We start from the raw sequence: 23,293 nt of genomic DNA, 5'->3' as shown, positions 1-23,293 counted from the left end.
GTTCTTCCTGACATAGACAAAGTTCAGTATCTAGAAAACGACCCGAACACGTCTCCATCAAACAGCCATGATGGGAGAGCACTGCAGCAACACTTCTAGAAGAAGGATGCTACGGGTTTAATGGTGCGGAACATGTATGTGATCTTCTAACAATTCCGTTGTAATGGCATCATTGTGATATTGTTCATTAGCAAAGGCACATCAGTGTTTCTTTATGTTATTAAAGGTCTTGTGAGCTTCTAAGTATCAACATGAGCATCAAGCTAGCTGACTGATGAGCACATTGAGACTGCCAATTAGCACCTACCCTAGTCCTATGAATATGCTAATGATACAATTGGCAAGTGTGGATCAACTGTCGGCTAGTTGCTGGGGGGCAGAACGGCACAGCATTTAAGCAGATGCATGGAAGAAACCTTAAGTATGATACTGCACGACTTCATGGCTCCTCAGCACAGACTACTCTGGTATTTAATCGAATATTTGATAGGCTGAAATTAAATGGAAATAGGGAGACACACACAGCTAAGTCACAGCATTAAAATCACATTGATCAAACAATCAAACATTGATGAAAGGTATAAATGCTCCAAGAAGCATCTTTAAAATGTGTACAATACAGTGTGACTTTGTAGAGGACAGCATTTTAGCCTTGTCTACTTCAACACAGAGGTCAAAGGTCGAGTTCATGTATAGAGCAGAGCAATGGGACATGGTGAGAGATTCACTGTCTTGCATGCTGGCAGAAGCTGAAAGTGATGTTAGTGTGGGATAGTCTCGGTGGTCACTGCTGTCTCTTTCACTGCCCATAATGTCACATAAATTATGGAACATTCTCTTATCTAGCACAGGTCTCTGTCTTGTTACTAAGATAAAAAAAAAGAAAAATCATAAGGTGTCTTTATTCATTTATTCATTTCATGCGTTGGTCTTGGTTTCTAGCAGCTTGTTTTAATATGCCTGGTATATTCCATGTATTTCCACAAGCATGACACAGCTTGACAGACACAGAATGGTATTTAATCTGTTACACAATTCATCAAAAACCCACTCTTCCTGATGCGAAAATAAATAAATAAATCTAATTCCTAACAGAGAATTTTCAAATCCTCCCTGACCCTGCTCTGCCACGGGGAGGATAACTGTAATTTAAACTCTTCCCCTCACATCAGCACTGTACTCTACGTAGAAGACTACTGCCGGGCCAGCTCATCCCGGCAGCTTGTTTGGACTGTCGTCAGCACTCCATCCTGTGGACGCCTGCCAGTAGCCCCTCCGTCCGATCAATAGGCACTGGCGGCTAGCTTTCCCCCTTTGCTCTCTCTCTCTCTCTCTCTCTTTCAGCAACCACAGTATAAAGACTGTTCTGTTCTGCCAGCGCAGCATAGTGATTAGGCATTAGACCTGCGCTGCTGTGTGAATTAGCTTAATCTGTGTCCGCGATGAAGGACGAGGCTTTTCATGCCCACTGGAGACATTGACTGGACATAAAAGAAGCTAATCTTTAGGAAATTTAGAGAAGGGATGGTGTGTGTGTGTGACTAGGAAACTCCACAAGAATTGTTGAGACACTTCCCACAGTGATAGGTCCTTTGTAATGCTGCTTATCCTTCAACAATACAAAAAAAAATCAGACGTTGAAGATGTGTTGTACCCTCATCTCCTAAAGTCCTGGAAAAGTGGATAACGTGCCAGCTGAAACAGATTGAGCAGCTGTTGTCTGCGCAGAGGCAGAAAGAGAGGAGGAAAAAAAAATCTATGTCCCCTTAATGCTCCATCAGAGGTCAGTTTGACAGGATGGTATTGTCCTTGTCAGCTGCTTACCTGGCCACAGGGGAAGCTGCCTAACCTGCAAATCTCAACCCCAAAGTTTTACAAAGCAACACAGAACAAAACAAGACACTAACACCCTATCACTCCTTGTACATCTGCGCCTCAGCTGTCCATCATGCACCTGCCCAAGTGCTGATAAGCAGCAGGCTGAACATGTACCCACAGCGTGCCTAACAGCACGCCCAGCCCTCCACCTCTCCTCTTCTTCCTCCTCCTCCTCCTCTCTACCACATCATCTGCTGGATATATTGTACGTCCTTGACAAACAGCCAGTGCCTGATCCCCCCCCCCTCCTGCAAACGTCAATTGATCAAAACACCAAACGGCTGTGGGAAAGGTATGGAGTCTCACCCTTGTATCACCTCTCATGATGCAGAAACTTGCAGACAAAGCGAGGCTTCCCAGCAATATGTTGCCATTGTGGGGTGCGGACTCAAGAAGTAAACTATGTGCTGTGCTTCACCATAATATCATGTTTACAGAATATAACAATAACTTATTTTATGGCTGTTGTTTTTGCTTTAAAAGATCAAACACTCTTGTTATTTACAGGGTGCTTTTTGCACCTTTTGACCACTTTTACGCACAACCAGTGCAGAATTTAGGTCAGTAGTCAGCTGGAGCCAAATATCTGTTGTGTGCAGGGTGATCTGAGCACAGTAAGAGGTTTGTTTCTGAAAAGGAGCTTCACAGCAAGCTAGCAATCAAAAGCAGGACAGCATGTTTAAACCAGCAGTTTCCCCGAACCGTTCACCATGAATGAACCAAAAGTCAGGATCAGATCTCCACACTACAAGACGGACTAAAACCCGCAAGCGTTTCTACACCTGACACCTTCTCCCACACTGGCTGATCGCTAATAAGTGTACCGCGATTAAAATAACGCGATGACTTACCGAAATGAGATCCTGGCCACTGTCGGGCTTCTCCTCGTTTCCCAACTGTCCCTGGTCCGCCCCTCTTTCAAGTCAATCCGCAGTGTGCTCAGTTCAGATGAGAACGGAGCTGTGCGCCTTTTCGCTGCGTCCTGCGTCCAAAGTAGCCGGTGATGGAACGACCATTTGCCGGGGTGCTGGGGTGGGGGGTGCAAGGCTGAGGCATCCGCAGGGAAGAAGAGGAGAAGGATGTGAAGGAGACGGGTGAGAAGGAGAAAGAGGCGAGGCGCGAGAAAGAAAGAAAGAGAGAGAGAGAGAGAGGGAGCGGAGAGCAGCGAAGCACTGCAGCGACAGGGAGGCAGCACCACCTGAGAGGGGGCAGACAGCAGCTCTCCGTCTCGCTCTCACACTCACTCGCACACGTGTACGCGCACGCGCAGCGGCGCCATCATACAAGGATATGGAGCACCATCTTCCGGTCGTGTGTGGTAGGAGGACGCTGGGAGTGTTGGCTTTCACATGTGCGTGTTCGCCCTGGGATTTGCTTTGCCTTTGTGACAGTGAGTGTGGTACAGGAGACATGTCTGCTTCCATCATATGTTTCACAATTCTACAACCTGGAAAGTGTTGTGTTTTGTGTGCATGTCATTCAAGGATGACTTATGACTTGACATAAATTAGTCCACACCTACCTCCAGCACACACAAGCATGCATTTATGCCCTCATCTGCGGCAATAAGCTACCAACGCATGCCAGTTTTAAAGGAACCTTTGACCAAGTTTTATTCCTTTAGATGCCATAAAGTGATTAAGAACATTTTCACAATATCCCAGACCAAGACCAGCACCCCCACCCCCACCTGTGTTGTAGCTATATACCCCATCCCCCAGCCTCCTTTTGCTGCACACATACACACACTCCATGGCAACAACATCCCTGTGGGGTTATGAAGACGATAATGTCACCTGACCTGCACTCCATCATGTCCCACCTATTCACATAACACACCTGGAGTGTTCCAGATGTGTGGTTGTATCATGAGTTCTTTGCATACAATGCTGCCGGCTCAACTCAGATGACAACTGATTCCTTTGTTATATCTTCTTTATTTATCTGGATCTAAAAGATCTATTTGTTTTCTAAACCTGCTTAACCTAACATGCCGGTCTCTGGTATGTTGGAGGAAGCACCCGAAGACACACACACAGAAAGTCCCCAACGAGATTCAAACCAGGAACCTCGCTGCTGTGAGGCGACAGTGCTAACCACTGCAATGCAATTTACCCATAGTTTTCTTAATCCTAATCTACAACATAATAAAAATACTTTCGATGGTAAATGACGTACTAGAAAGAGAAAAAAAAACAAGACAGGACTTACATTTAAAAAACTTTTTGAAAGAAATGCATCACATGAAAAAGAGTCAGAGTTCAGGCTTCAGGACCTTTTACCTGAAGGCAGGAGGCTGAAGTGAGGGGTGGGAGTTATCCTCAATAATGCTGATGGCTCTACGGATGTGGAAAATGTTTGTGAGGAAGAGCAGAGGGGCACCGATGATCTTGCTGGCTGCATTCACTATATGTTGCAGAGTCTTTCGGCAGGAGGCTCCATACCACACAGTGATGCAGCCAGTGATGCCGCTGTCAAAGGTGCCCGGTTGACCCTGGAGAGGGTCTTCTTCACGCTGACTGGAAAGAGACACACAGCCTACTCGTCCAGAGGAGGTGATCTCTTCTGTGCTGGTGTGTTGTTTCGTGCCTCAAAGCGTCCAAAGAAGTCATTGGGGCTGTTTAGTGAGATGTCACTCTCGCAGGTTTGTGGAGGGGGTTGAAGTCAGTGAGGTTTTGGATGTCTTTCCACAGACTGTGTGTCTCTGGTGTTGGTGAGGTGTCCGTTTTCTTGCTATATTGTTGTTTTGCTTCCTGGACTCCACGGGACAGGTTGGCTCTAGCTGTTGCTAGCCCTGCAGTGTCTCCAGCTTTGAAGGCCGTGTCACAAGCCCTCGGGAGCCTGTGGACCTCTCCTGTCAGCCATGGTTTCTGGTTAGCACAGATCGTGATGTTTTTTTTTTTATGGACAAAACAGACATAACTGCACACTGATAACTTAACAGCCAAATTTAAAAGTTAAACAATAACATCTTGTCTTCTGTAATTTGTCCTTGATTTATTTACTGTCATCACTGTATGAAAAAGGTGTGTACAAATGCATGTTTAAAGAACTACCACTAGATGGAGCCAGTGAGCAGAGATATGATGTGTTTTCCAAGGCCTTCCAGATTCAGGGGCTTTGCATTTGGTTTCTGCATAATGGATATGAGGCTATAATCTTCAGTGCATCAACCAATAAGGCATCCTGCTATGAAACTTTACTTCCCTCAGTTCAACATGCATGAGCATAGTGGTGGGTGAGCCGACTGAAACTCATAAGAGGTTTATAAAAAAGATCATCACACACATTTGTTCCATGCTGTAATGCGAGTTTTTTTATTCTTTTAAGACCATTGCAGTCATGTGTTTGGCATGCCCATGTCCATGTGTGTCTGTGTGGGTTCATGTGTTTATGAATTTGTCTTTTTCCCACAACTTGTGGAAAAACCAGTCTCATTCTGCACTCATGCAATAATTGTTTTACACAATGGGGTTTATAAATGAAGACAAAATAAGTCTTTATTTACACAAAAATGTGGCAAAAGAGTGTTACAGCATCAGGTCAGGGCAGTCTACAGTGATCATGGTGGGTTTTTTTTTTCCTGGAACACTGGCAGGTTTTAATCAAATCACTGTGAAAGATGCAGCTCAAACAAGGACAGAGGCAGAAAGCTGACCTTGGGCAAAGGAGAGATAGATGGTGAATGCAATTTGATTCTCACGGTGTGGATCTGTGTCCAGCGTCTCCCTGGAGAAAAACGGTTAATCAGTGTTAATCCTCCCCCTCAGGAAACAGAAAAACAGAGACAACAGGTGAATGGAGCGAAGAAAAAAAGTGAAGCCAAAGCAGGAGCGACAGCAGCACGAAGAGCAGAGGCAGCACTCACCCACAGGACTGTATGTCAGCTGGCTCATTAGTGAGGCCGTATGCAGGCTGCTAACAAAGATGGATGGCAATAATACACATAATGCTATACTATATGACAGTATCTGGCCACAAATATTTCACATAAGCAGTGTTTTTGGTTAGCATTTGAAAGTAACGTATTGGAAGGAGCTTCCTGTTTTTTCTCTTCTTCTTCTCTCTTTTTTTTTAATTCACCCCATAGGGCTTCCCATTCATAAAATGTGTTACACAACCATTTACGGGAAATGGTTCTCAATCATTAAGCAACAATGTATTCCAGGACGCATTACAAAGTTACACCCTCATGTCACTATGAAAAAGATACTGATACTCACTGCAAGCGCATACTGAGCACAATGACTGACACAATCACCATGCTTCTGCTGATGAGAAAGTGTTTTATCTACAACTAATGACCACAATATTTCAGCAAGGGTTTTGATAATGGAAAAAAAAAACACAATGACACTGATCAATTTAAGGCCGCACAAATATTCTGCACATCAACACAAGTACACAAGAACTTAACAGGAAATTTTAATTTAAAAAATCTTTATGATTAAATAAATAAAATAAAAAAAATAAAATAAATTGGAACTACAGTAACAATAGACTTTATTACAAAAAATAATCATATATTATATTTTGCTGTTATGGCTGACATGTGCTTACCTGTACAGGCACACACAGAAATGGTAAAAAGGAACAAATACATATGTGTAATTGTCATGAATAGTTTAGTACATCATTTTTTTTCTTTTCCAAGAGTTTAAATCGAGGCAACTGGACTCAGGGATTGTTTTTTGAAGACATTTCGCCACTCCCCCTGAGTGGCTTCTTCAGTCCAGCACAACTGAAGCCATACATCAAGTATGCATTTTGTAGAAGAGCCAAGCCACAGCTCTGACAGACATGAAAATAGGGACAAAATGTGGTTCATTACTGCCTCTGTGACCTTTAACCTTTTTTTAACTTCTTTTTTTTAACTTCCTCTGTGTCCTCCATGTTACATTCACTCACAACAGAAAAAAGAAAATGAGTCTGTATTTTCTCACACACACAGACTCAGGACAACACTGTCACCTTGAACACTATGCAACACACACACTCAGTTCATTTAACAAATGACTGCAACCTGAGATTGTTGAGCATAGCACTTTCTTTTCCTTGCTGTGAGTTGGTTACTGCCACTGATTTTAGACACATATGGTTGTTGGAAAGTCTCTTAGCTTTAACATAGCAAAGCATTAGTGTCAACTCAGTCACAGGGATGCATGCAAGGGATGCAGGATTGCATGAAGAAACACTAACGGAGCAAGAAAACTCTTTAGTCTGACTAAATCCTGCTCCCCAATAAGAGCTTCAACCATCTTCCTCTGTCTCTTAGACATAGATTTTTGAGACATCATAGCCAGTTCTGAATGTGTTCAACACAAAAAGCACATCTATACAATATGGGAGAAAGTCCAAGTACCCAGAGAAAATCCGCAGAGGCACAGAAGAGTGACTCTGTGAGCCGACAGTGCTGCCCAGTTTCAGGTTATTCACTTAAATAATTTCCTGTAAGCACCTGCTGAATATTTTTTGCTCTATTTCTGTTTCAGGTGTCGGGTGTACTATGTGCATGAAACAGCACAAACACTTGACTACATTCCACGCAGCACATTTCAAACCTCAAACATCTACAACATAGTTGTGGCCACAGCAAACAATAATAATGTGTTGCAGTGCTCAATGCTTTTTACGATGTGTCAACAGTAAAAAAATGGAGAAAGTCATCAGCAGTAAATTTTTAAAAGGCAGACAAAGTGACAGAAGTGTAACAACTTTTAACACTGTTAACGCTCTGTGTCTCAGTACACCCCACACATAGTTAATAGTACAGTACACATAAGAGGAAACAAGGAAACAAGATGAATCTTGCTGAGGAACACCATTAGTTTGTTGGATTGCAGCCTTGGTTACCCTGATCACGTTCCGTTTCCCACGATGCAATGCTTCCTGGCAACACTGTCATAATCTGATGGATGTCTTTAATTACTGAAGACTTCAGCACTGTAACACACACACACACACACATTGGAATACTTTAATTAATCAAAAAACCTGCAGAGCACCTCAGTGCATAGTAAACTGATGTGGGAACTGGCAGCATCGCAATTCTCAAAGCAATATCTTCAAAGTAATTCAGGCCTTTAAAACAAACATAAAAAAATAAATGTTTGTTTTCTCCTCTGATGCACAGTCACAATGTGTGTAATGCTGCAGCAGAAATGTTTGAAAAGAGTGTCACAAACTTTAACAGAGACAACAGATTCTTCACAGACTGTACTTCCTCCCAGTGCTGTCAACAGCGTTGTCATATAAAGTGATTTGTTTGCATAGTAACTATTCAGAGTGTGATGGGCGTGAGATTTATGTGATTTCAAATTTGGCAGGTTGCGAGGGGAACCTTAAACCGAGAGCATTAGTAAAAACAAACACAGTCATTCGGAAAGTTTTTATACAGCTAATCTCCTGCAACACAGGACACTTTTACCCCAGCTGTGGTTTATGTCTGCTCCCTCCCATACACTTACAATTAAAACTGTACAGTTAAACAAAAGATTAATGAACTTAAGGAGTGCGTCATTCTAACGTTTGACCGCAGAGGGGATGACTAAGCTGTTGTAGAACCAGCAGTTTGCAATACCAGCTGCAATGCATTGCAAGGTGTTTAGAACACACAGGCAGTTCAGTGTTAGCTCACTGAAATATAACTCCACATCAGGTTGCTGCCCTGGGTCCAGGCTTTTCTCAGTTGAAGGCCCATGAGTTCATCAACTCATTATCAGTAATAACTATAACTTTTTTTTATTTATTTATATAGCACAGTGCTTCACAATAAAATTATCATTCAATTAATAATTAGATAAAATACAGTAAAAGTCAATGATCCTTGTATGATGGCGGGAGTTTGAGATTAATAAGGTCAATGATAGCGAAGGTGCGGTCACCCTATAGTGACTAGCCGGGTCTTGGGGACAAACAGGAGGGCCCTGCCGGAGGATCTCAGGCTGTGTTCAGGCTCATATGGACTTGGGTCCTTTATGTGGCCATTCACAGGTTTAAAAACCAACAGTAAAATCTAACATGCCAGCCAGTGAAGGGCAGCTAGAACTGGTGTTATGTGGTCACTCCCCCTGGTGTGGTATTGTGCATCTATTCCTATTTGTAATGCCTCTGTTTGTGTCCATTGTTGTTATGTGATTTTTTTAGAGACTAACTAGAAGCAGTGGGTTAAGAGACGGCAAGTCATGGTGCAAAAGGGGGCAGGCTGGAGTCGAACCAGCAGCATTATTAGAAGGAAGCTCGGACAGCTTTCCTGCCTAAAGTAACACATGGACTCATCTTTGTCTCATAGATAACATTTGAACTGAGTGTTTCAGTAACCGACATATTTTGCACATGGTCTCTTCAATAGCACACTGTTGTATTTGTACATATGTTTAATATCTCCTTTTTTCTCATAAATACTGATTATCCTGTTTTCTTTACGTTCAGAGATCCATGTTTAGTATGCTGAGTGCCTGTATATTGCAGCTGTATGAGTGAAATTTCCCAGCTTAGGATGAAAAGTAAATATTCTATTCTATTCTATTCGCAGCTGGCGTTATTAACAAATCCTAATGATGCCAGTGGTCTGCATGCAGAGCTTTCTCACCAACCACTTATTAGCATTTATTGCTCAGCTTAGTATGAACTGTTATCCATTTGTATGAACAGGTGTAGTTCTAAATTTATAGATAACGTTTTTATTGTTCCAAAGGACACATTATAGAAGTGTGTGTGTGAACTTTGAGGGTTGCCAGCACCTTTATGTTGACATGCTGTAATTCAGTGTCCACTTCACATCACTGAGTGACGGAGAGTCCATTTCCTGTCCCACAGTCTGGTTTGTTTAAATGAAAGCAGAAGGTGCTTCAGTACATAATGCCACATAATGTGAATAGTAAGGTCAAGCATAATGAAGTGCAGTGGGTGGAACGGACACTTTTTAAAATGCCACAGTGTCAGAACACACAACGGCCCCTTATGAAACACCAGATATAGTGACAAATCATGTGCTGTCTTGTTGCCCACTCATTTCCCAGTAGTTGTACAACTCCATCAGTGCATGAAATTCCTTTACACCATACCAGGATGCCACGGAACAGTTACAGAATAAATGAATGAATGAAAGGCAGGACTAGAGATGAAGTTGTGATCAGAGTCAGATCAGAGGAGAGCTCAGGGTGGGGAAAGGGACATGATATCTGACCTAAGTCTCTGGATAACAGCAGGACTGCCTCTGTATTTGTGCGTTTTATGCTCAGATTTAACATTCAGCCTGCAGCTTACATGGAACCACCACAAACACCTGCCCACCACAAACACACGCTTTCTCTCCACGCACCACTACACACTGTGATGTCAGCAAAGTTTAGCTTCGCTGGAGTGTGAATGTAAACCTTTTTTGGAATTCATCAGACAGTAAAGTGAAACCACTGTCAGAGAGGACGGAAGTGCGGTCACATGCTGCGGCTACAGAGCTGCGTAAAGCAGGACGTGGGAAAGGATTCCTGCGCTCAAAAAACCACCAGAACCACGCGGATAGTAAGAGGGACCACTGCGTGGATTTTGTAACAGTAGCGTCACACAAACTAATCTGAGCAGCTATGAAGACGCACTGGATAGTGTCAACTTCCAGCTTTATTCCGCGGTGAATATGAATGAAGAATGACCAATGGTAAGTAGCCTGAGAGAAGCGTGCTGTAAATGTTCACTCAAGTGGTGACGCACTAAATTAAAGTGACATTTAATCCAATAAATCCGACCTGAATTAGAGCCAAAGTCTAATCAGAGTCCGTGTGCTGTTAAAAAAGCAAACAAGTCAAGTCTGGTGTGTGAAACAGCGAAGTGTTGCGAGCTGGAAACTCACCGGGAGCCGACTACACGCGCATCCGTCTCCCAGCCCTGTGCGCCGAGCGACTGACTGGCTGACTGTATGTTAAGAGACATACAGGGCTTTCCAAACAAGGGGAATTCCATGCGAATGACCGACCAGTCAGAAGGAAACTGAAATAAGTTTGGGATTTACGGGAAATGGTGCTTCTGGATTACGGGAATTGGTGTGTTTAAGTACGGCTGTTTACCTCCAGGCAGGCTTTAGGGGGGGTTCTGCCTGGAGGAGCCATTATTAAATCATTAATTATACAGCTACTGCTGCGGTAACTGCAACTGAACAAACAAGACAGTCATTATCATATAAAGTGGCCCTTTGAGTGTGGATTTTAAATGCTGATGTTTATGCACAGTTTTAACTCATGAGGTTAAATGTGAACCATGTACTGGATTATTATAAAAGAACAGTAACTGCCATGAAATGAATGCAGTGGTGTCTTAAAGGGACATTCATTGAGGTGACCTTCCTCATTCAGGGTCTTCAGGTTAAAGGTCAAGCTTCTGTTAGGATTGAAAATGTGAAGGACTGTTCAGCTGATGTTTTCTCCTGCTCTCTCCCTGTGTCCCCTCGCACTGTGGCCTCTCAGCCTCTTCTTGGCATCAGTGTCCTTGCTCTCCTGCTACTACCTCTATCTCTGTCCTGTGACAGCAAAAAGCCCCCTGAAGTAGTGCGAAGCCATTACTCACCTTTTGTGAGACCTCATCTGGACAACACAGTAAGTAAGACATCAAATGCTACCTATTTCCTAAATGCCAAGCAGCATAGACAGTCTCATTGCCACCTAGGAGGAGCAAGCATTTCATCTGGTGATCCCTCCCACTGTACTGAACACATCTTCAGTTTACTATAATGTAGTGATTTCCCCCATGAAGAGGTATCACAGAGAGAAGATGCACATACTGTTGAACAAGTTAGAGCAAAACTGTTAGGACACATGAGATGAGAGTCGTGCAAGAGCAGACAGACAGACATGCCTCATTCCCGTCCTCCCTCATTTTGTTTTAATCCCCTGTATTGCGCCATACAAGGAAATTAAATCATAATATGCAAATCCAAAAAAAGAAAGCATTCAGAGACATTTTCAGATGGAAGCCAGCTCCAACAAGTGGTTGATGTACAGGTGCAGTTGCTGTAGTTTAGATAACATGTGGGTGTAAATGGGTCAAAATAGTGCTTTTCAGTTTTTACCATGACAATATATATATATGTATATATTACTAATGTTGGGCACACTGATGTTTTCATTCATTCAAGAGAGAAAGCATCGCCGCCTTGCTGCAAAACTCAAACTGCTCTGAGCTGAAGCTCAGGATGCGTAACTGCACTCCACGACACGACGACTCCGTGAGTAATACTCATATGCAGTTGACAGCTTAAACATTTTGCTCATGTATGTCTTTGTGGATCTTGCTTGAAACAAAAAGTTAAAAAAAAAAAAACTGAGATCCTTTCACTGCTACATCTGGCACACACACAGCAGAGCTCTTCCAGCCAGCTCTCTGAAAAACATTTAACTTTTGGTTGTATTGGCTGAAAAAAGCAGAATTCCTAGTGAGCATGGATGGAAAACGTGGATTTCAGGTTGTGTGGTCACTGCTGCTGTTTTTCATTGTGTGACTGAAACATACCTCTGTTCTGCAGAATATTGTGAATATCTTGCACACACTGACCTGCAGAATGAAGAATTTCAGGCTTTCCCACACAGATGGATTGATCATCTCTGTCCTTCATTCCATACAATGCCCTTGTCTCGAGAGACCGGTAAATACATCTACTTATCTTAATAATTTCTTTTTTTTAATGTATAATTTCATCTTCTAATAAGTCTTTGAAAGGATCAGCAACAGGGTGACCAACTTTAAAGTTTCAGTTTCTCTGTAATTCAGCTGAGAGCTGATGTTGGCAGGCAGGCAGTGTTTCCGCCTGGCACACAGTGGCTGACTAACTGATACATTACATAGCCGATCGGCTGTAAAAGCGTATCCAAACATGAGTCTATCTGTTTCTTTAACTGAGTTAAGTGGTTGCAGGGAGGGGTACGTCAAAGCAGCCAAGGTACATGCGGGGGTGATAATTGAGAAAGAAGCAGTTGCGTGCATATTAATGACCTAAAGTCGCACTAAACGCCCTAAAAGTAGATATCTGGTAACTAGAATTTTCCTGAGATATCACAGGAATCCACCTTCTCTTTACCCTTGACCTATACTTTGTTTTTATTAGCGCATAATCAAAATCAGGTTTGATTGGACTCATTGTTGAAGCCTGAGTCATACGCAGCGAATCACCAGGCTTGATCAGAACGGCACAGGTTTAAACACTGTGTCACGTGGTAACAGGCACAGGGTAACACTTCTATAAAGGCTTTTTCTGATCAAACAAACCTGTTGTATTCTGATCAAACTCCATACTTGAGAAGTAACTAATACGTTTGTGGCCTAAGGCCGAAAGACATGAGTCATGCTGCTGTTGCTGTTGGTACGTGAACGCGTACTTTAACTCGCCAAGTTCTCGTGCCAAATGTTTGAATGGATATTGCAAGAGTCAGCAGACTCGAGACAAAAAATGAATGTTGGCCTTCATTCAGGAATGATTGAAACTCACTTTAATCACCTGATTTTACTAGTCCAAGAAGAAGCTCAGTGGACTGAATGTCTGATATGGGAGAGGAGGATATGATCAATAACCCCATTCTGTGATTACAGCCACAGACTCAAGACAAACTGAGGAGTTTGTGAGTTAATGGATAGTGTGTAGAAGAGCCAATATTAATCTATCACTATGCCCAACAGATGCTAATGAGGTCAATGCAGATATATGAATGGACAGTGATGAACACTTGACATTTCTTAACAGACTAAAGAACCCAGGACAGCAACAAGGCGGAGGAGGAACGAGCAGAGAAAAATGCAGCGGGAGCTAAAAACTCTTTGTAGAGCGGAGGCAGTCCTGTCTGCCATGACTGAATGCTACGAGTTGCTGAACAGTCACTATGGATACAGACCAAACTGAAGTAAAGCATGAAGCAAGAAAAAAAAAAGACTTGCAGGTGCTTCCAGTTCATCTGTACAACGTAATCCTTTGGATTAAGCAAGAAGAAGCTTCCACTTCATTTAAGCTTTCCTGTCAAGTACCATAACATATCTTAACAGCTGTTTTGGGTGTTGTATGTCACAGTGTTTCTCAGACTGTTGGGAAAGGTTACATCCGGGGCCGACCTTTTGCCTTTGGACTAGCCAATATTATAATTTCCAGGTGCTGTCAGTGTCAGTCAGAACCAGATCATGCAGAAGAGCGATTCTGTTTGGCGCTGCTTTCAGCTCTTTTGTCACTGCTTAATAGAGGTGTGTCTGTCTGTCATCTCTGGCTGATGAGGGTGTGGACTTGGGGCAGATCAACACCTTATCAAAACACTGCATCATTTCGATTCATACTTCCCCTTTAAAATCCCACCTCACGGAAAAAGCAATGGCCACAAGATCCGTTCACCAACCCAGATATGAGTGATCTGCTGCCTGTGATGCAGGATAAACCTCTGGAGCTCTTGTGCAATGCTGGTCTGCAGTCTAGATTTGGTCGGCTCTGTCTCTCTGAAATCTGCCCGCCATGCTGCGATCTCCCCAGCTGAGTCAGATGACAGTAAAAAAAACGATGATGCCTTTTCATTCAACATACCTCTGCACGACGGCGTTTTCACATTCGACAGCCAGGAACACAAAATTTCTGAAAGTCAACTCAGAAAACACACTCATATAAAGGCCTACGCAGGGCCTTGGAGAACCGAGGTGTAACATCACCGGGCCCTTACAGCAAAGTTGTTTGAGATACCCTGGTATGACAGACACGTTTCTAAGCTACGCAGAAACAAGCTATTAAGCCAAATGGCACAGAGGTGCTGTGCTTTTACCAGCAGCTAACATAACGTCTTATGAACTCTAATACAGGACAAAGCTCTTAGATTGTTGAAGGTGTGTTGAAAAGGGAGACTAAGCTGTATTTTGTAGTAGTCCACATGCAGCTATACAAAATGTTTCTCAGCAATGAAGCTGCAAACAATATGCTATGACATTAGAAGCACTTGGCAACAACTGCTGAAGCATGACCAGGAAATAAGGTGCTCAGATACACTTTTGCTTTCACTTTAGAACAGAAAGACGAGCCCTAACACATCTTTGTTATCTTGGTTATCTAAAAGCTCCTCTGTCATTTGGAGTTGTTTTAGGCTGTGTTTCAAGTCATTGGTACTCTCCTTGATGACATATATTGATTAACCATTGAGTATGAGTGATATATTAAGTGCGTTTTCTGTCACAGATGGATGAATTCAGCTCACACACCCTGTTCGTTTCTGGGATGCCTGTAAAGGAAGCTTTCTTTTCACGTTCAGTTGGTGCTTTGATTAATGGTGCCGTATTAAGCATTTACTGTAGCACAGGAAGTTAGAAAGTTCAACCGCCATATTTGTGGTTTTACATTTGTTGGTTTGCACACTAAAAATGTGAAAACCTGCATATGCAGTCTTTGCTTCTATTGCCAGCTTTCACTTCCTGCCAGGTACTACATATTATATTTTATAATGCTCCTAATGTCAGCCTGTAAAATGTATATATTTTTTGGCAATTTTACGAACGTTTTGTATGTTACGTGGCGTATGTATTCCAAATATATTTATATCTAAAGTGCAGTTGAAGCATGTTTTTACTTCTCTTCTCTGTGTTACTCCATCCATTCTCACTTCAAAAACAAAACTGGATCCCAGTTTTCAACACAGAAGTTTAATGATGGTGGGTATACATGGCATTGCCGTAACCAGGCTAACAACTGTTGTAATCAGTACAGGAAATACACCCAGACAGTCTGTCGAAACATTACTAGTCGTGTAAATATAGATCGCTTCTTGGAACAAAGCTCCTAATTTGCCAGTTTTTCTTTTAGTCTCAAACTAGCACAGTGAATTTAATTCAGTGGAGTGATAGGCAGTCTCTTAAATCAAGCACAGAGATAAACCCAAGACTATTTAAGATGACAGTAGTGACAGTGCTGTACATTTGATCTTAAATATAATACGCACTGATACTGAATCAATAGAAATACTGCAATATAGCAACCACATCCTGATGCATTTAGGTTTTAAACAAATCCCATGAACACAGAGGAATGAAGTTGTAGTTTACAAAGTCAAAATGAAAGGGAATAAGAAAATAAATAAGCAATTTAACCATATAAAACAAGATGAAATACAAATGAACTGAGTAAATGCTACATTTATCTACAAGGGTAATATGGAAACATTTGCTTGCCATGCTTAAAGGTCAGTGACCTTAAGGGAGCTCTGACCTTTCATCAGCTGGTTTATATTTAGACTGTCTAAACAGAGCGATAAGATAAAAGTCCAACACATTTCCTTCAGACAACCACGTCCCCTTTCTTCAGTAGTCTATCATATTGCACTTTAATAGGAACTCTGTTTAGAAGGAAGCGGGGACAGGTGGGATTAAGGAATCCATTTCAGATCAAGGTTGAACAGAGATTGAAATACAGGGGCACAACCACACTCGCCTCAGAGCAATCCCAGACCCCTCCGTTTTCTCACATTTTCCAACCGACTCTACTCTCATCTCTCCTTTACTGTCTTCCAAAGATGCACCTAAAGTTTCTGTTATTGTAGATTATTTCTAAACCCTCTGAACCGAAAATGTTTTCTGTCATTACAAACCCATGGCCTCTACTCGTACTGCTGTCATGTTAATATGTTACTAGTAACAGCATTGATATGTGAGCAAATCCAGCTGTGTGAGGGGAGCTAATTAAAGATTACCAGCACTGATGTAACACCAGACCAGTTCCACTATGAAATCCATTTGTATGTCCACAATGCCAGTGCATATGGGGGTTTAATTGCTAACCAATTAGCACTGGCCTGTTCCACCATATGACACTACCTTGATAATCATGCTGAAAGTCAACGTTCATCACTGCAGTTCCTCTTTATGACATGACTTTATGTAATTTTTGGCCTCTACATGAGGTCATGGGAGTGCATGAAAATGTGTTGTGGTCTCACCAGCCTATCTTTATTTAATAAAGCCTGTAATAAAAGAAATCCAGCACCATAGGCCTGTTGGGAGATGATGTCACCAATTGTGTGACAGTAAAGACAGATCTGGTGTCAATGTTTTGAGTAGCTTTGGTGAAACTCTGTGATGCTAATTTAAGGTGTAAGTGCATCTCTACTATCCTCCGGCCTCTCTTTTTCCTGACCTCCATCAGATACACATCCTTCTGATCCCACACTCGCAGCAGAATTTTGCAGATTCAACAGGGTACTTGGTCCCACAAGCATGGCAGAACTTGCTCTTCATGCCACCATTGCCAACGTCATTCCCACCATCGACGTCATCCCTGAGCATTCAGACAAAGATGACAAAGCATATTTTATATTTATATACAAGTAAGCAGGGCTGCTTAAAATATTTCTAGGATTTTTAGGATTTTCTAGGAAATAATCTGACAGCTATTGTCATCCTCTGAAGATACATGTGTGTTTTTTAATTCTTCTAGAATATACACAGGACAGTAGAAAGTTACCTAAAGATACATCATACTTCTGAAACTCAACATGCCATACAACACCAAACCACAAGAGGTCAGAATAGGTGCCTTCTGAAGAGCAAATGTCTGGGAGTGAATTCACCTGGATATGTAGCCGTCTACTTTCTTTTTATTGAGTCCAATTCCAGACTGATTGTTCCTCACAGAGCCATAGCCAGAGCTCACTGCTCGAGTCTTACTTCCCACACTGACAGACAAACACAAGACAAGACCAGACAAAGAGAGACAATGATGTATTAAATATAAACTCTATAGATGACTGGGTATCTATAAAAACAAGTGCAACTGAGCTGCTACAATCACAGCTATACTGACGTGTCATAAAATACAAGACTTAAACGTTATAAACTGTGCAAGTGTACATCAATATATTTAACCTAGATTACAGAATTGAAAACACATGTGCATGTGTGCACTAACCCTGATGGTGGGCTTGTGAGGCCGGACACATTACTCCTCACTGAACCTGCTGAAGTGACCTTACTAGAGGGGATTCCTTTAGTGAGAGACATAATGAGATGAAAAAATGTCTATTTCCAAAAGCAATTATTTGAAAATCTGTGACAAATATACACAATAGTTGGATGTGTAGATAATATATTGTTGGGACTGAACGACACAGCTGTCCTGTCTTACCAGTGGGCTGGCCAATGCCTGATCTCTGGGGTAAACGAGAGGAAGCTGAAGGGATCGTTGAGGCAGCAGGAGGGGTGGCCTTCTTCACAGGAGCAGGTTTGTACTGCAGCCAAAAATATGCACAACAAATTAAAACAGGCACTACTAGACAAAGTCCAGATTAGATTGCCAGGACCTTGACCAGAGTTCATGGGTGAAAAATGGCTGTAGTCTTCTGTAAAGGGGTGGAGCAGCAGATACAGCTGCTGAAGCAGTACGTTTGGAAGAGGGCTAACACCAGAAGTTTACATGTACACAGAGAAGAATGAGACACTTCTGCATTTATACTGAAAATACTTATTGTGGTAGCATGTGTCACTTGTAGTCACATTTTGCTGTGAGCAGGAAAACTACAGAAGGATGCAGAAATGAGGAAAACTGAATGAGTTCACAGATCTCTAACAAGTAATAACAAAAACACAGAATGAACAATGAAGTCAATCCTGTATATGTACTGGACCGCAAAGCTCTTTATCAGAATGGTTTGAACTCTGCTGCTTTTATTAGCAACTCATTTAACTTGTCCAGTTATGCATCATAGCTGTTGCTAAGTAACTGGTCACGTGTACGTCTGCTGGTAAAAGGAAGTCTCATAATGGTAACAAAATACAAGGACTTGTTAGGATTTGTGTGGCCAAGAGTGGCTACACACACATATAGACACATTCCAATCGCTGCATGCTATGTTCCAGCCGAGCATGCAGTTTCTGTTGCCGTTTGTCAGGCACGTACCTGTGTGCGAGCAGGAGGTTTCTTAACATCTCCTGGCTTGCTTTTGCTCGGCATACGGGCAGCTTGCTCCTGGCAGAACTTTATGTGTCTGTCAGCTGCACTCTCGTTGAACCGCCGCTGACAGTAAGGGCACTGGATGTAGTCTAAAGACAAAACAGGCCGTGGGAACATTTACAGTACTTATCAGTACTTGCAGATAAATTACCCATAATGCAGTCACAGATTTTACAATCACTCTTCTGTTTCTTCTTAATTCAGCTCACTACAGAATAAAATGCTACCTGGGTCATAACTAGGAGGAGGCGGTGGGGGCAATGGTCCCCCATCTTTCATGACCTGATTGATGCCCTTGGCAGCGCGTATGGTGGCAATGAAGTCCTCATGTTTCTTACGCCAGTTGGATGACTTCTTCGGTGGTTCTGCCTGACAGTAAAACATCACAATGGAAGGGATGCTCTGTTACACCAGTTTGTTTTTATATAAATACAGTTTATCACTTTATATTAATAAAATAAGAACTAATAAGCCACCAGGAAGGCCCAACACCATTGGAAGTGTTTAATGATCATATTCACTTACAAGCTGGAAAATGATTGAAAACAAAGTCAGTTTAAGAAGGCAGCTCTCATGCTCTCTACTCTTAAATCAGTCTTTACATAGTGACAGTCAGAGTCTAATCTAAAGCTGATGATTACTGACAGAAGTAGTTCACTGAGCCGCTTCTGTGGCAACATGACACACACCGACTCCGAGTCCTCCTATACAGTTACAGTTATTAGTCTAAAAGCGCACACACATGATTCTAATACAATAAAATGACTATTCTTTCTTAATTCCCTCCATATTTTACAGTATATTCTTCAAGGTTCTCAAAATTGCTTAAGAGAACGACATAACAGATAATCCTGTTCATATCTTAGAGCTGAGAACACTGTTATTCCAGTAGGAGAACAGAGTGAGTGTGCAACGGTTAGTTGAAGCCAAGAAGAAGAAAAAGGTGTACATGTTTGGGTTGCCACCCTAATCACCATCTGGCAATAGACAGACATACTCAAACAGGGCACAAATGAATTAGCGAGCCTTTGTTACAGAAAACTTTATGACAATCTCCATGCCAGTAAAGCAATAAACGCAGCTTATAGTTGTCAAAGTATAATCTGAGCCTTAAACACCAAGGGGGTGTCCATAGTACAGCCAGAGAAGATTAAAATAAAGACAGTAAAGGTAAAAGAAAAATGATATAAATTCATATACATCAGAATGCAATTAGTAAAAATTTGAAGACAGGAAAATACAAAACATCACTGATTTTTTTAAATAAATCCCAGCATAAGTCACCTCTAGCCTATTCAAGCCAATGCCCCAAAGCAAAGAAAGCAGCATTTATAAAGCCAGAATATGTGAGTGAATACTTTCAATGGATTATTTGTGCTGCTAAAACCATGTCAAATTAAAAAAGCAAATCAACTTACTTTCACAGCAGCAGCTGAACTTTGTGACTGAAATACAATTGAAAATGATTTATATTTGATAATAAGCTGTTAACACAAAACACTGAATGTCCGACATGGAACAGCAAAGATTCTAAGATGAGCTGTTCACAGAGGTAAAGATTATTACAGAGCACATTATTACAGCTGGTCCTCCTCTGATCTTAATTAAGTTACAAGTGTTCACATGATCCACAAGACTATCAACTTGGCAGCAAAAATTCATTGTTTCATCTGTTTTTAAGCTCATACCAGCAGCCTGGAGACTATGGAAACATTCTATCAAACCAGTCTAAAACTGTATTTGCTTCTAAAGTTTAGTTGTACTTAAACTATTTAGAGGGGGTAGATTTATAGATTTATTTTATATTGGGTTAAATTAGATTGATGGGTCATGTTAATGATGAGTAACTGAAAAATAATCAGAGCTATGACCAATATAAATAAGAAAATAACGACACTGAATGAATTAAATAACAAAAAGTCGCATACGAAATGTAGGGTTCAAACAGACAACATTGAAAGTATGTGCACTCAGATGAAGGCTTACCTTTGGTTTTAAGGGTTTCAGTGTTGAGATGTCTGTTCCCTCAGCTCTCTGTCTACTGGAGTCAAAAACCTTTCTCCTTTTAGCTGCTGACTTTTGGCAGATTTTAGCATGTTTTTCCTGCAGGAAGAAGGAATATACACACAAAACAAAACAAAAATGGCAGAATGCAAAATGATCATAATGTCTGTGAGTAACAATGTAAACAGAAACAGAACTGCAAAGTACAATGTTGTGTAACCTACTCAATGCAGCATTCAATAGTTTAAACCTCCTAACACACATCTAGAATCATGCATTAGTGCAGCCATTATCAAGTAATAAGGCTAAGTGCTTGTATTAGAGCACAAATGTGTGCACCAGGAAGCCATATGTTCAATAACATATTGAAAACATTATACCTTTAAAGTATTAAAAATCCATTTTAACCTTTTACCTGATGATAAAACTGCAAAAACATAAAATATTATACAAAATAACTCATATTGCTTTGATAAAAAAAACACTTGAATCTTCTCTATGAAGAGCTCTTAAGACAGGCCTGTGGGTTACTTGGATCACAGCCAGTGATACATTATTTTTCCAAACAGCTGATTTTCAATCAGCTGATAAGAACAGTGCAGAGTGCTGCCACCCAAAATAGAGTGTTGATTTTTTTTTTTTACCAGGACTTTTGGGAAAAAACATCTTTTACAGGTGTTACACTGAATCCGATCCTCAGCAGGACCATCAGCCTCTGCAAGAAGGACAAAAGTACAGAAATGAGCCAGGTCTGCCCTCACTGCCCTGACAGAGAACACAGGATTTCTTATGAAACAATAAATACTTTCTCACTTACACCGTATATAGAAAACAACGATTTCTCCACAACGACTAGTGTTGCCTTTATTTTTGATTAAAGCTACAGTCAAGCCCAATTATTTCCAAGCGCTAATAATGGCTAGGGCTAGGTACACAGGCATGTGCTAAGTTTTCTTTTAAAAATACACACAAAAATGGCGTTTAAGTTTATATGTCCTCAGTAAAATAACAGAAAGTGTTCAAAACATTTAACCTCTTCAGAATTCCTGCATATGGTGAACTGGTTCATTCATTTAAACGGTTATGAGTTAGCATCATGCTAACACTGGAGAGCTACTGTAGCTAGGGATCACACCCATTCAGAGACAGTCAGTCAGCTGCTAGCTTCATCTTTGGCCCTTCTGTTACCTAGCATTACTTGGGCTAAATCCCAAACAAAAAAAGAGGTCGCTGTCAAAACTGTTACGCCAAAGCAGAAATGAACCATCTAACGTGACTTTAGAAGAGTAAGACAAAAAACTTGTGAGCTCAACGTTGCCACAAAACCACTAAAATAAACACTTGGACAAGAATATAACTCACCGTCAAATTCTTCCATCATTAGGTTGTCTGCTGTCTGATGCTGCTGCTGTTGTTCCAAACGGCGAAACGTAGCCAGACAAAACAAGAGGACTATCTCCTCCGTACTTCCGGTTTTGCCAAAAAGGAGAAAACTGTCGTAAATGTGTGGTGTTACTTTTATAATCTGCCATCAAATTACACATTATACACAGTAAATTACGGTTTAGTACATTCTCAATATAATCGCTATATCTACATATGCTATTTTTTTCTTTTTAGGTTTTTATGTAACTAAATATTATGTGTGTGATCAATCATTATTACGGTTACGTGAATTCTTGCATATGTTATAAAATCATTAATTAATTATATTGACAGAAATCTAATAATAATGTATCCACAGTCTGTGTGGTGCCTGTATCATGGTACATTATCAGCTTTAGGCTTTCATGTCGAGATTGAACTATCTTGATATGATTGATCTTTGGCTGCCAATAGCAACTGACTTGTCCGGTGCCGCTTGATGTACTAACATCCAATTATCCCATTGGTTGTTATACTGCACAGTTTGGATGCATGCAGTGTGTATTCCGGACAGCAGGTGGGGCGTGGGAGTCAACCTCTGCCTCCCAGTATTATTCCCAAATATGGCATTCTGTTCAACAATTTATCCAGATATATCCAGATAAGATAAAGAAAGTATATATACATATATACTGCTATTCAATCTTATCTGGAAAATATGCTCTCATTTAGAAATAACTATCATTATATCAGGAGATCAGTGAGCTCTTTTGCTGCCTTTGTTAGCTCAAAGCAAACACTCTAAAGTTGCCAGTTTCCCACATGGAGAACATGTGTCCTTTTGAATGGAGTGATTCATGGACAGAAGCAGTGAGAGCATAAACACGTTATTGAATGGCTGTATCAGCCGTCATCACAACAGGATCGCTGTTCTCACAGAGACTCCCCCTCACTCCTCCCTCTCTTTACACACACACACAATTGTTTTCCCCCATACTTCTGAGGACAATATTGGCTCAGCCTACATTATTCACCAATGCATATTACCTTCATAATAGTGTACCTAACTACTTCTAACTACTCCAATATGTGGATGTGTAACAT

At 41.3% G+C, this 23,293-nt stretch overlaps 1 protein-coding gene and 1 long non-coding RNA gene across 4 annotated transcripts; both read right to left on the bottom strand.

The window, feature by feature from the left end:
* Window positions 1-6,229: 6,229 nt before the first annotated feature.
* On the bottom strand, window positions 6,230-10,834 carry LOC114453211 (uncharacterized). Of its 2 annotated transcripts, XR_003672415.1 has the most exons (3): window positions 10,727-10,834; window positions 9,621-9,697; window positions 6,230-7,821 (listed from the first exon to the last, which is right to left on the bottom strand). It is a non-coding gene; the product is annotated as an uncharacterized LOC114453211 (long non-coding RNA). The 2 variants fall into 2 exon arrangements; XR_003672416.1 differs by lacking the exon at window positions 9,621-9,697 and having other exon boundaries at window positions 10,727-10,825.
* A 4,668-nt stretch (window positions 10,835-15,502) lies between these two features.
* zc2hc1a (zinc finger, C2HC-type containing 1A) lies at window positions 15,503-22,294 on the bottom strand. 2 transcript variants are annotated; one of them, XM_028433582.1, is made up of 10 exons: window positions 22,187-22,294; window positions 21,469-21,539; window positions 20,807-20,923; window positions 20,239-20,265; window positions 19,048-19,189; window positions 18,767-18,909; window positions 17,996-18,098; window positions 17,780-17,855; window positions 17,442-17,546; window positions 15,503-17,149 (listed from the first exon to the last, which is right to left on the bottom strand). In XM_028433582.1, the coding sequence occupies exons 1-10, from the start codon at window positions 22,203-22,205 to the stop codon at window positions 17,014-17,016; spliced, it is 939 nt and encodes a 312-aa protein (XP_028289383.1). In that variant the 5' UTR covers window positions 22,206-22,294; the 3' UTR covers window positions 15,503-17,013. The 2 variants fall into 2 exon arrangements, with proteins under 2 accessions (XP_028289383.1, XP_028289384.1); XM_028433583.1 differs by lacking the exon at window positions 20,239-20,265.
* Window positions 22,295-23,293: the final 999 nt, after the last annotated feature.

The sequence above is a fragment of the Parambassis ranga genome, chromosome 20 (assembly GCF_900634625.1).
Source record: "Parambassis ranga chromosome 20, fParRan2.1, whole genome shotgun sequence".
Taxonomy (NCBI): Eukaryota; Metazoa; Chordata; class Actinopteri; family Ambassidae; genus Parambassis; species Parambassis ranga.
The sequence above is the reverse complement of the archived record's forward strand: the minus strand, read 5'-3'. Positions and strand labels throughout refer to the sequence as shown.